This window comes from Pseudochaenichthys georgianus, chromosome 6 (genome assembly GCF_902827115.2).
Source record: "Pseudochaenichthys georgianus chromosome 6, fPseGeo1.2, whole genome shotgun sequence".
NCBI lineage: Eukaryota > Metazoa > Chordata > Actinopteri > Perciformes > Channichthyidae > Pseudochaenichthys > Pseudochaenichthys georgianus.
This window is the reverse complement of record NC_047508.1, coordinates 34,368,110-34,381,203: the sequence shown is the minus strand read 5'-3', so window position 1 is coordinate 34,381,203 and position 13,094 is coordinate 34,368,110. Positions and strand designations below refer to the sequence as shown.

At 40.7% G+C, this 13,094-nt stretch overlaps 1 protein-coding gene across 2 annotated transcripts in view; it reads right to left on the bottom strand.

Annotated features, from left to right (window-relative positions):
• LOC117447501 (PDZ domain-containing RING finger protein 4-like) overlaps nt 1-13,094 on the bottom strand; it is a 122,135-nt gene that overhangs the window by 16,784 nt on the left and 92,257 nt on the right. For both annotated transcript variants that reach the window (XM_034084209.1, XM_034084210.1), the window contains exons 2-3: nt 4,990-5,243; nt 2,683-2,785 (exon numbers count right to left, since the gene is read on the bottom strand). In XM_034084209.1, the coding sequence (XP_033940100.1) occupies nt 2,683-2,785; nt 4,990-5,243 (357 nt within the window). The remainder of the gene's footprint in view (nt 1-2,682; nt 2,786-4,989; nt 5,244-13,094) is intronic.

The window sequence follows — 13,094 nt, the reverse complement described above, 5'->3', positions numbered from 1 at the left end:
CTTTTAACGACATACCCTCTTGTAGAAACAGAATTATCCATGTGTGTTATATGTACACAGTATCCTGCTGTCTAGCTGCACTAACCTGGTGTCTTTAATCTTTATATTTTTACAGTTGCATTTAAACCATTTTGGAAACCATCAGTTACCTAGTCATTTTTTGTCCAGTTTGGGACAGTGTTTCAACCTGCAAACAGTGGAGTGTCTGGTTCTTTAAATGCTATATCCTCCACTGTTCACTTGCTAGTTGCTAACTCTGAGCTATCCAATTAGCTGAATTCAGATAGAGACTATAGCAGTCTTTGGTGTATCCTGTGACTGCCTATTTATTAAGTACAGGAACATTTCAATACTGTTTTCACATTTAAAAATATGTGGGGAATATAAGGTATACAGAATGTACAATCCCATCACATCTGCCATCTCTCCACCTCATCAACCACTGTACTCAGGACTCTCACTTGTGGATTACCCTAACAGCAACATCAATGTGCTGGTGTATTAGAAAGGTGAATTAGATTTAGATGGTTTCTCTGTGATGTGATGGCAAACTGCTCTCCCCCACTGTGCATTTTCATGTATCAAAAAGTAATTTAAAGAAATGTCTTTCCTTCATTCTCTTTCCTCTCCTTCAACGGGGGGTTTAGGGATCAGGTTGACTCTAAAAGTGGCTTTTCAGCTTTTCCCTACAGCCCCATCACAGCGTTTTCAGTTGACATACAATAAGTGGGGTCGCATTAGCTTGATATCTAACTCTTCGAGCATGAAATAAAAAACGATGCAGGCCACGAAGCGTACGCAGAATACTAGGATTTGTTAATAGCAATGAGGCATAAAGAGAGGCTTTAATATATTATATTTGTACCGATTTGACACTGGGATCCAAGCGGTTGCACAAATGTCTTTAGGTTGTGAAAAAACAGATCACGCTCAGTGAGGGGTGGCATTCAGAAGAAAATTCAAATGAAGCAAATATGGGGAGGGAGGGGTGAGCAATCATCATACATCAGACCAGTAGCTTGCAATATGCTCGCACCTCAATGACTCGGAAATAAAGAATATTGGACCAAAGCAGAGAGGGGAGACGGAGTCTGTGTATCTCTTCCCGTCACAGTCGAATCAGTGCATCAGTATGTGTCCATCTCTATGTGTCAGAGATCAACAGCCTTAGAAACATCACCTCCGCCACTGATCCTGTTATTTACACCCCAATAATTCTGCAGAAGCAAAGAAATGTGTTTCCATCTCCTTTTTTTTCTGACTAGCACTTGCAACAGACTTTAATTGGGTTTAATCAGGCTCAAAGTCAACCAAGTTATTAACTTTCTTTTCCTGAGATGTGAAAACAATTAGCACGTCTCCGGTAACACCAAAACTGTTTGGAGGGTTTTAAACGTTCTCTTTTTGCCTTGTAGATAAATGTCATCATTGCCAGTGGCAGCAAGGGATTTTTCAAGCTGTCTGCAAAGTGGCTCATCATCTGTCTCTACTGTCCCCCTGGGATCTGCCTGTAGAGACAATTAGTGTTTGGGACCCTCCACCAATTGCTAAGCATCATTACATATGAAGTGCTAAGAGAGTTTGTGTCCGTGTGTTGGAGAGGTCAGATGTGTGTTTGCGGTTGCACATCTCTGCTGCACTCTCAGCACTTTAGCACATACTTAACTTGTTGTCAGAAGTAAAGCCCTACTGATACAGGACTTTTGAGGCCAATATCCATATCGACAACAATATTTGGGCCAATACTAGTTTTTCAGCCATAACATCAAGATATATTATTGATAAGGAGCCATTAAAGCCCCTTAATAGTCCATTCACACAGTGGTTGTCCGTATGTTGCCTGATTAGACCTCTTCTCTGGACTGTAGATGTGTACAGACTGCGCCAGTGTCTCATGTTTTCCTGCACCTGTTAGGACAGAAAACCTAACATTGTTACTGTACATTCAAGTTTTGTAGAGTTTGGAGATATGTTATTCCAGGCCTACATTAAAGGAGTTAAAGGCTGACTTTTCTGACTGATAACATATCTGACATCTGTGTGAAAGGATCTCTGCTCTGAAATGCCTTGCATGCAACCAAATGCACCATAAAACGTCACACCTGTGCAACAACAACAACATGTCACTTTTGCAAGACAGGCCTTTGGGAAAATATATTTTACAGTGCAATGCAAAGGTTCATATCTTTAATAATGCGGAGGTCAGATGAGATGTTGAGGGTAAAGGGTTTCACAGAAGAGCAGTACCTCAACCACTTCAGGATGCCGAAGGCTACATGCCAACACTTCCAAAGCCCGGTCACAGCAGTGAACTACTTTCACCTGACTAGAGGTCAAATTAATTATTGAAAAATAATTTCAGAGGGTCCTTTAAATATTAAAGTAAGAGGTAAAAAGAAGACTGATACCACTTTATAGGTGTGTTAAGTATAAGGCTGGAGCCAGGAGACAATGAGCTAAAAGACTTTAGACCGTTTACCTGGATCTGTCTAATTTAAAAAGCAAAAACAATCAGTAATCGACACAGGAAATGTCGTTAAAGAACATAATTGAAACAGGTGTTTTTCTGAAAAACCCTAATGTGCCAATACATCAGCGTGAGTTACATTTAGTCAATAATATTACCAATGCCAATGAATTTGTAAGGTTTAAGAAAGCAGTGATGTCGAGTACGTTTCCTACCTCATACTCAAACTCCTCCGTCCTCTCTCCGTCAGCTGGAACAGGGGAGAGGTAATCCGTCCCTTCATAGTAATCCTTGTCCATTGTGTGAAGAGAATGACAGCTGTCGGGGGAGACAGGCAGAGGAAGAAAGAGAGGAAGAGACAGACAGAGTGGGAGGCAGAGAGAGATGTTGAGCTTCTTTCTAATGCGTTCAATTCCTTTAAGTGACAAGATTTCCTCGCCTTTGTCTTTCAGGAATCTGAAGTATAAAGGATTTGTCAAGGGCTTTCATTGCAGCTGGAGTGCGTGTGTGATAAAATCCAGCCTTTTGTTAATAACAGCATATCCACATCATTTGCTTCCTATTATTGACGGACCAACCCCCCCACACTGTACAGTGCAATTCTATTATTCCTCCCTCAGTCACGGAACAAAACAGCATTGTGAGGGCTGGGATAAGATGAGCAGCGTCAGTGCCACACAAGATACATGGTGGACAACAACTCAAAAAAAAGAAGATGTTGAGTGATGTGTTCAGGGGCTGTCTTGACTCTAAGAATACCCAGACTGAAACATTACAGAATGCTTTATACTTAAGTGCCTCAATATTACACACATAACAACATTTGGCAGTAGGTGCAAAGAATACAATTACACATTTACAATCTAGCCTCAAACATGAGACTGACAAACATTTGTTACATCTATAACATCTGCTTTATATTGGATTGTGCACCTGATCTCAGATGAAAAGGAAGAACATGTGAGTTTTATGGGACACATTGATTACATTTGGGCTTGGCTGGGGGCTGCAAGTGGCCCGCGAGCACACGCTGCACTGTGTTGTCTAGTTTTTTTATTAGCCCATTTGCTTTAATCACCTTGTAAACCTTCCATGAGTCAAAATGGATATGCCAAGCAGATACAATTATGGCAAGAAGGCTCCGTGGGGGATTGTAAGGTTATTATTGTGTGAGATATGTACATGTGGTGATGATTTTGATCAGTTCTTGTAAAGTACTTTACACCAAGCACATAACACTGACAATAACACACACACTTGACTTTTTTACGATGTTTTTAGGCAAGCAATGACTCTCTAATCACGTTCCACTGACAAATGGCAACATATTTTGGAGTTTATGATTCTGAATTTATGATCGACTATAACAAAAACGTGTTTCACAGAGACCACCCTGACTTCCCAGATCTGTGCTGTGAGGCTCCGACGTTGCCATTGTCTCACTCCCAAGAGGCAGGAGCCAGATATTTCTTCATGCTAAACTTTTCTCTTGCTCACAGTTTACTCCTCCTTTGAGATGAATAGAGTATAAACTAAAATGCCACGAGAAGAAATAATGAACCCCATTGCTGTGTTGTTTTCCAGCAAAACCTCTTGTTGATACTTTAAACTCCAAAGATGTTTTTTTGTGCTTATTTTTATGCCTTCCTCCCACATTACCAATACAAAAAAACATGTTTTTGAGGTATTGTACTTCCCAGCATCCAGTTGAGATGTGATGAGACTTCTAACTTCTAGAATGTCCTTTCATTTCTTCTCAAATTAAAGACACTTAAGCCCAACAAACACATTGAATCCTACTGCTGAGTTTTTTCTTTGTGTATCGATTCAACAGTCAAACTGAATAAAGTCAACTGAAGCCGTCATACACGACTACATGGACTTCCTTTTATTTATTCTCAACCTTTTCATACTTGCTGCTTGTCGATAGATTTTAATTAATGTTTTATTCTTTACATAACCTGGAAATGCCAAGCATACTTCATATATACATTCTGTATTAATGGTTGATTAGGATCACTTAGCCCTGTCCTGTTTTACATGTAGTGTGTCCCATTTATGAGAAGAAGACGTGAAGGACGTTGAGACTATCATTCATCGTACTGTACAAATCTATATTTGTCATATACTCTGCAGCTGGTTAGACAATTCATTTATATTTTACAGGCGCATACTTGTATTGCTAATCCTCCAAACACTGATATTTCTGCTTCATAGCTCAATAACATTTTTCACTACCCCCCCCACCCTCATTAATTACCATCAGACCCAGACAAAGTCAGAGCAAGGACACAAAAACAAACTCTTGTGGCAATTAACCAAAATCCTCCGTAATTATATCAAATGAAATACAAACAAGAGGATACAAAAGAATATCAAATTATATGAAAATATATTTAATTATATGAAATCACTGATCTTCAAACTTTAAATTCAGTTTGTAATCCTTGTTTACGTACTTCATGTACTTTGCAAAGATAGAAAGTTAAATGAAAACTAAAAGCATTTCCTATTGAGCGCACCTGTCAGAGAGCAGGAAGGGACAGACGTCAGGCACAGGAGGGGTCGAAGGCCGGAGCTTTACCAACGCCATGATGTGTTCGAAAGTGATGTCGGTCTGAGTGCATACATCCACCACATGGATTTCCTGAGGGAGGCCATGGGGGCGGCCGCTGGGGGTCCGCCTGATGACCTGCACCACGACGGGGTCCCTGGCAGCGCGGAAGGCCTCCGCCGTCTCCTCATGGCTCGATTTGGACAACTCCTTCCCGTTCACCTGAGGAGGACAGGGACAAATTATACATGGGTTATATTTTGTCTGTGATATTTATACAACAGCTCCATACACTTTCAGCTCCATATTAACAGCTCCATATTTCTTTATTTGTCGACTGTTGCTACAGAAACAAGTCTTTGAGATGAACCTGAGCTACATCTCTGTATGCAGAGCCAGAGAGGCAGTGTTTTCTGGGTAAGTGACATCGAACCAGCGAAAAAGAACGGAGACTCAGAATGTTTCGTGACATCGGTTCTTTCTCCCTTTATCTTATTATAATCTTTATACCAAGTCATAGAAGCAGATCTGAGAAAGGTGAAACTAATTTAATGAAGCCTTAGATAAACACCCCAATCTTGTATGTCCATGTTTGTATAACCGATTTTTAAATCGAGACTAAAAACATATCTCTTTGCCGCTGCCTTTTCTTCTCATTCAGTGTGCATACAAAAACACTGAGCTACTACACTGCCGTCTGCTTTCAAATGCCAACAATAGCACAACCACAGTCTCTGAATATGCAACATACTGTATAAATGCAACATTGTACCGATGGGCAATTTGGCCATATTGCTTTTACAGCTTTAAAGTTGTGGTCAGGGTGAATGCATTCACATAGAAATGTATATTTCTTTCATGGATGTGTTCCCGACAGATGATCAAAGAGAAATCTTGATGAACATAACATTTGAAAAGACACACAAAAGCCCAGTTTGATGCAACGTTATCTGGGTGTTGGATCAAAGCCCCAATGGCCTCTGTTCATTCCAGCAGTCCATCTTCAACCTCATCTCCACAAAATGAACTGGATTTTCTGGCAGATTGAAAACGATTTGCGCTACAGCTGGCACATATAAAGAAAATCATTGCTTCATTTAACAGCAGTAATTTCTCTGGAAGAGAAACCATGGATGCAGAATACCTTAGAGAATGTGCTTTGGTATAAATGCTGAAACCAGAGATTATAATTTAGACAACCGCTGAGAAAAAGGAAAAAAGATAGACACAGCATAATTACACTTGCTTTTGTATTTAAATATGCTTTTGGAGTGGAGCTTTTTGCTCGCACAGCAAACTGAAATCACTTTAAATGATAACTAGCAACGTAAAAGAAAGAGTCAGCTCTGGGAAAATACAACAAGGCTGGCGAACCGAAAAAGCAGCAGTGTTTCAAAACTGACATCACAAGCTCTCTTGAAAGAGCAACACAGGGGTAGAAGTAAAAACAAATAGCTTCTTTCAGACTCTCACAAAACGACAAAATTCATGTGCAGACGACAATTTATGTATGTCGTGCCTCTAAAAGAACATTAAGATGCAAGAGCCACCAGGGAACTCCTGCTGAGAGAACTTATATGTTCAACCCAAGATATGCCTGACTTGAGTCGTGCATGTTCAACGACACATGTCACTACGGTTGGCAGTACATCTTTGAGAAATGACTTTTTAGCAGCGATATAGCATCAATATAAAACGATAGCATAAAGCCAGGCTCAAGTCTTTTGTATAGTGTTTTGACATATCTGTTGTTCCCAACTATTAAGGCTTGTAAATTATGCTGCAATAAATATATATATACAGTTTCTAACAAATTATTGAATCATTTGCTGATTGTCATTTTGTTTAATTGATCAATTCGTTAACTCCTGGAAAGTAAAAAATGCACAATTTTGAGGAATTAGATCTGAAACCTAGGTTGAAAATGTCAATCAATAATATTGATGACAACCCCTTTTAATGACTAATTTCAAACACAATGGTCTTCCAAATACCATCATTACCTGCTAACTGAAAACATAAACAAATAGTGTAATAATGGTGATAATACAATAATGGTGCGTTACTCTGATCCCTGGAGCATTCACATAGTACACGTCATGTGGATGTGAGTTTGTGTGTTCTACTTTGTTTCCCTTTCCTTCTCTAAGTGTCCCTTGAGCATGAGTGACGCCCTCAAAACAACAGACAGCGTGTTATGTCTCATTCCTAACAGAAGTCATATACTGTGGAAATCCCTCAGCTCTTGTTGTGTTCAGGCCAGCTCTCCTGCCTCCTGACGTGACCTTTGTGTGTAGCATGTTGCATTAATCACCTGAGTGGGAGACAAAGTGGGTCAACAACACTCCTGTGGAACTACAGGGCAATTTGGAGGAAAGAGTGCAGTCGCGCAGCCTCCCTCATCCCTCTTTCTCTCACTCCAAACCTGCTTTCATTCTGCTTTTCAGCCATTCAGCAGGTTTTAAATACTGCAGCACATACATTACAGTTAAGTACTGTATTAAAGAAACATGCAGCACTATAATAATTAGCTTATTTAGTTCCTTTTATTGCCTCTCTCTCTCTTTTCCCCCTGCTTGTGTCTTGCTCTGCAGGCTAGTCCTGGAACAGGGAGCGTGATGGAAACAAAGGACTTGGAGTAGACAAATGAGGCAGCCTATGGCGTATGACAGTCCCGAAGAAAAATGATCACATTTCCCAGCTCTCCCTCTGGTATAGCCTGTCCAGCCCACGCTCCTCCGACAAGCCTCTGTACTTGCTAGCCATACTCCAAAACCATAATAAAACAAGATGAAACATGTCAGTAAAAATAAGGGATTGGTTTTAGTTCTCTTCACAAATGTTCATAAGAGCCAGATGGAACAATTAATCCCCAATCAACAGAAGAATATTAAGTAGCCTTAACTCCTGCATTAGGGACTTTGTCATCATCGCTGTGTCCCTGGCTGATGTCTGTCCAGCTCCACACTGCCTCAGTGCTGTTAGCTGTTTGGATCTACACTCCTATCTGACAGATGGAGAGAGTTTCTATGAGCTTGGCTGCAGCTTTCTAGAAACTTTCAGATATGCTCACATTAAGAATTTGCCTTCAGTACAGTCTTTGAGATGTCTTGCGACAGCTCAGCAAAGTGCATCATCAGCTTGCTTGCCCAAAAAAGCAAAGGGTGAATATACACCAGAGTTTTAATGGACAATATGTTTCCCAACTGGCCTTAATCTTGTCGAATTTAAAGACCATTTCTTCCCGCATTCACCGCCTTACGCTCAGCACAAGCAGTAATCTCTTGAAGTTTCATCATCACATATATTTGGGTTTACTCGCATCTACTTCAAGTGTGCATGCAAAGTATGCAAATACATATTCATTCACAAGCACATGCTGGTAAACAAAATCTGTTTGCAACAAATTATTTAGCAGCTGTAGTGTTTATCAAGTGCAGTGCAGCTCTGACAGTGGTGCATGGCCAAAACTACTCTGTATGCACAAAGTCAACATGAATCATCGTATTGTCCAGAATGAAACAAAGCTGATTATTCATGCGAGATTATCTTCTGTTCAAATGAGCCAGGAGAGGATCAGGTAACGTTGGAAGTTGGAAAGAACTGGGCGTTAGGATGGAGTTGTTGGACCAAGACACATCTGCTGGCTGTTTGCACACAAATATGCTGCAGCTGTAGCCAAAAGAGAAATGTGTTTTCATTCAAAGCCCAAGAGAGAAGCACCAGGCTTCACACAGGAAATCCAGTGAACCAGAAGGGGAGTGTATGAAAGGGATGAAACACCTTTAAGTTTATTCTATATTTGCAATGGCACAGTCTCATATTGACAAAGACTTTTCAAACATATTCATTCCACAGGCAATAAGACTGTTAACACCTGGACTACTGTAAGAACATTCACCTGTTTGCAACTTAAAAATGATGTATCACTTGTATATAGACTCTTATGGCACTACTTCTATTCTATTTTTGCACTATTTTATCTGTTTGTGTTGCACTGTTGGAGGAGACTGGGACCTAAGATTTTCATCGACATAACTACACTCCTATGTACTATGTACGAATGACAATAAAGACCTTGAACTCGTTGCACATTTAGTTTCTACAACACAGCTACTTTGCGCAAACAAACCGAATGAGTTGAAAACGTAAACAAAAGTCACTGTTCTTACACCTACGAGCCTCAAGTCCCCTACAGCGAAAGCACAATCCTGAATGTCCTCTCATCTGTGTCCCATCTTATCATGCGTCCTCCAGGTACAAGGCACAAGAAAGAAAGAACAAACAAACAAACAAACAAACAAACAAACAAACAAACACGTAGCAGCTTAGCTCCACTCCTCAGGCGTCCCCTCCGTCAGGGCTTTTGTCTCCTCGACTGCTGCCGCCCATCAATATCTCCAAAGACCTCGGGCAGAATGTAGTGACAGTGGTAGTAAAGTGGGGCCAGTTTATCTGTTAAGATGTCAACCTGAGCCACATCTGATGCTGCTTCTGCTGAGGCACAATTTCTTCGGCAGGAGGCACAGACACTGCCGGCAGCTTGCAGGGGATTACTGATAGAAGTGATTGATGTACTTCGTCTGCCAGCAGAAAAGCCAGCCCCAGGCAGTAGACTCTAATAGTCCATTAGCTTTTTTATGCTTTCAAATTAACTACATGCATTGCTTTATGGCTTGCATGTAGCACTTTGAATCTTAATGAAATGTTTTGTTTTTAATTTGAAATAGTTTATGCGGTGCACAAGAAAAGAGTGTATGTCTCCGCTTTCCATGAACTGGAAATGTGCTGAACTGAATGAAGGTCATTCTTTCTACTTCAGCTAAACAGACAAGTGAACAAGGCTTTCAGCGGCAGAAGAAAGGGCATCAAAGTCTATTTAACCACTGTGTGTAACCTTGGCTGTAGTGCTTAACATCTGTACACGCAGTGAGCCAGCATTACACACAGTCTACATCTCCTGTTTGCCGTCACCTGCTGGTTTGAGTGGCAGCCTGTGGGGTGTTAAGTGTATGCAGGCAGATGGAGAAAGTGTAACATGTAGGTCATGAAGCCTCGGGAGTGTAGCGCTTACTGCTGTAGTTTACACGCCTGTTCCATCTCCTCCTCTTTTGGGGAAAAGCAGCCTGTCAGTGTTAAGGTCCGGTCAGCTGTGTGGAGCCCTCAGATGAAAGAGTTGAAGGAGACTGAGAAGTGATGAGTGTGTCAGAAGAGGTACATTAGAGGAGTGCAAAGGAAGCATAGCCAGTAGACCTGTGCTCTGGAGATATACAGATGGACACCTGCTACTCCTCCACCATCAGAACTGAGCACTGATGGATTTATAAAAGGGCTCACAAAATGTGGACATGACAAGACATTGTTTGCTTCTTACATAGCTTGGCCACATATTTCCCCCCAGTGTAAAAACCCATTACAACGTTATTCTCTCAATGATGTGATCAATGTTTCTCAACATGGAAACGCAAAAGTCTCCTGAATAACGAGATAACACTTAATTTTACACTTCCGTTCTTGTGCAACAAATGAGATATATCGTGTTAATTGGAGAACTATGTTGCCCGTGAACAGATACAGGCTGTCTCACCTGTTTCTCGTCTTTAAAACATTTCCTTGAAATGTCAAACTTTTTCTTTAGACGGCACAGAATCCACAGATGCAGTATTTTTACATTTCTGGATATTTCATACCAGTATTCACAACATTGAAAGTCTTATATCTTTTTAGAGCATGCAATGCCTCTTTCAATGACACATTAGAGAGTTGATAGTAAATAAGGGGAGAAAGGAATGACGATGCAACTGGCTGGACTTTACATGGGGATGTTGCAGTTCATCCTTGCCCTGAAACCCTAAGGCTGACAACGTTTTTTGTAGCCGACTTATTTGTTTGCGTACATAAACCTGCAGCATTGGCTTTTTCATCTTTTGCACCAATGAAAATGAAAAAAAAGGTTACTTATGTACAATTGTCCTTGAAGAATAAGAACTGGAACTTCCACCCTTAATTGCAAAAAAGTTATTCTCACCGTCTGTTCTTGATGTGTCCATATAAGACACTTATATAACAAAGCAGAGGACAAGAGATCTCTGCTGACCGACTGCTGCACCTGAACATCAACCGATGCACCGCAGCTCAACAGCAATGTGTTGCAAATCCATCATTCAATTTGTGAAACTCAATTTGTATTTACAAAAACATAAAACAGTGAAAACAGGACATTTCAGTAGCAAGGTGGAATTACTCCCTGATGTAATTCCAAATGCTAGAAAGCTGAGTTTTAAAGTGAGCATGACTGCCACAGAAAAGGCTCAGGTTCCTCTTTACACCCAAATGTCTCATTTCAATAAAAAGTGTCAGAATAAAATACGGGCCTATGACCGTTACAGTACAGCCCTTATGACAGCATAAATCTCTCACAGACAGTCAGTGATACTGTCTGAGCGACGCAAGCAACGCTCCAATGACAAGAGAGAGAGAGACCAAGAGGGAGAGAGCAAGCCACTTGGGAAATATGACAATAACCTCAACATACCTATGAACGAATGTAAAGGCCTCCTTTAACCCCTACATCCACATAAAACACACTCCACAAGGCCCCTGGGTTATTTCTCACATTAAAGGCTCTCCACGCTGCTGCTGGGGTTTTATGCCTGAAGAACATTTGATCAATTCTGCCAATTTTCTTTTTTGAGCACCAATCTTTAGTGAAGTACTCCCTTTATTGCGCAAATCGTTCATATTGTGTATGAGCTCATTCAGTCTGCTTTAAAATTCATGGACCACCTTTTAACATACGTTTATTATCCAATCTCATGCCGTGATCGCAAGGACAACTATTATAAAAAGGACAAAGGAGAAGATGTCTTGGAATGAACTCTCCCCACGCTCAATGTCAAAACAGTTGAGCAGCAGTGTGTGGTATTTTACATCATAATGGCGGAAATACCTTTTTCTCTATTCTCATTTTGGAAAATATATTAAATTGTGGTAAATAATGATCTTTTACTTCAGGCCCAGTCCAGGACATCTCTGCAGCACAACAGTAATGAAATCCGAATGGTATATTGACACATATATGGCCTATAATTGGCATTTATAACGCCTGTTATTGCAATATGGCAATTTAGATTCAATTTAGAATTGTTAAGCCCGCAGGGGTTGAGACTTTTTAGTTTTGTTTACCTTTATTGAAGCTGTGGCAAAGTAATGATCTAGAGTAATGACTTATGGAACATTTCGGGTTGAATTAATAGGCAAAATCACCCAGCATGACCAATATACAAACACATGACACACACACACACACAGGAACACTCACAGTTTATACAAATTGGACAGGCGGAAACGCACAAACTCAAAAGCGTAAAGCCGTGCTGCCCTGGAAATATTGTTGGGTAAACATGTCATCATATTTACTTTTGTACTTGGCCCTTTCTGTCAAACACACTGTACAATAAAAGCCAGAACATCCTCTCGTTCTGCTCAGGATCACTTTCCCAAGAAATGCAATGAATATGGAGTTCTATCTTCATCACCAACGGATTATGTTGAAGTTGAGACAATGGTACTCGCCTATTTTGGATGGACTATGACATTCTGCAGTCGATTCCTAATATGATTTGGGACTGGTGAGGAAAACGGAGTGCTAAGTTAATCAGCTTGTTCAAGGTTAATGGTACATGTGGGGTATATTTGTTAAAGAGATTTAGAGACGCGCAGTTAATCTCTGTGCTTAACTTTTAAGATCTTGCTATCTTGGCGTGAGTTTTAATGTAACATGGGGATAGAAAATCAAATTACAGTAAAAGCAGCACTTGGGTGGATAAATAACTAATGGATGAACAGCCTCCTCCTTGGTGATAACTGGTAATTGGTTTGGGGGTCGGGAAAGAAGTGGGAAATGGGGGGGGTAGTCGGATGATGCTATGTGCAGCAAAATAGCCTGGCTGGCGTGAAAAGATGTTGTAAGGAGTAATGGTGCCATCCATATGCTGACTGAAGAAAATCAAGTGGCTACTGTCATGGAACACCTCTAAATGTGCTGAGGGTGAGGCCGTGAGCTCAGACAGA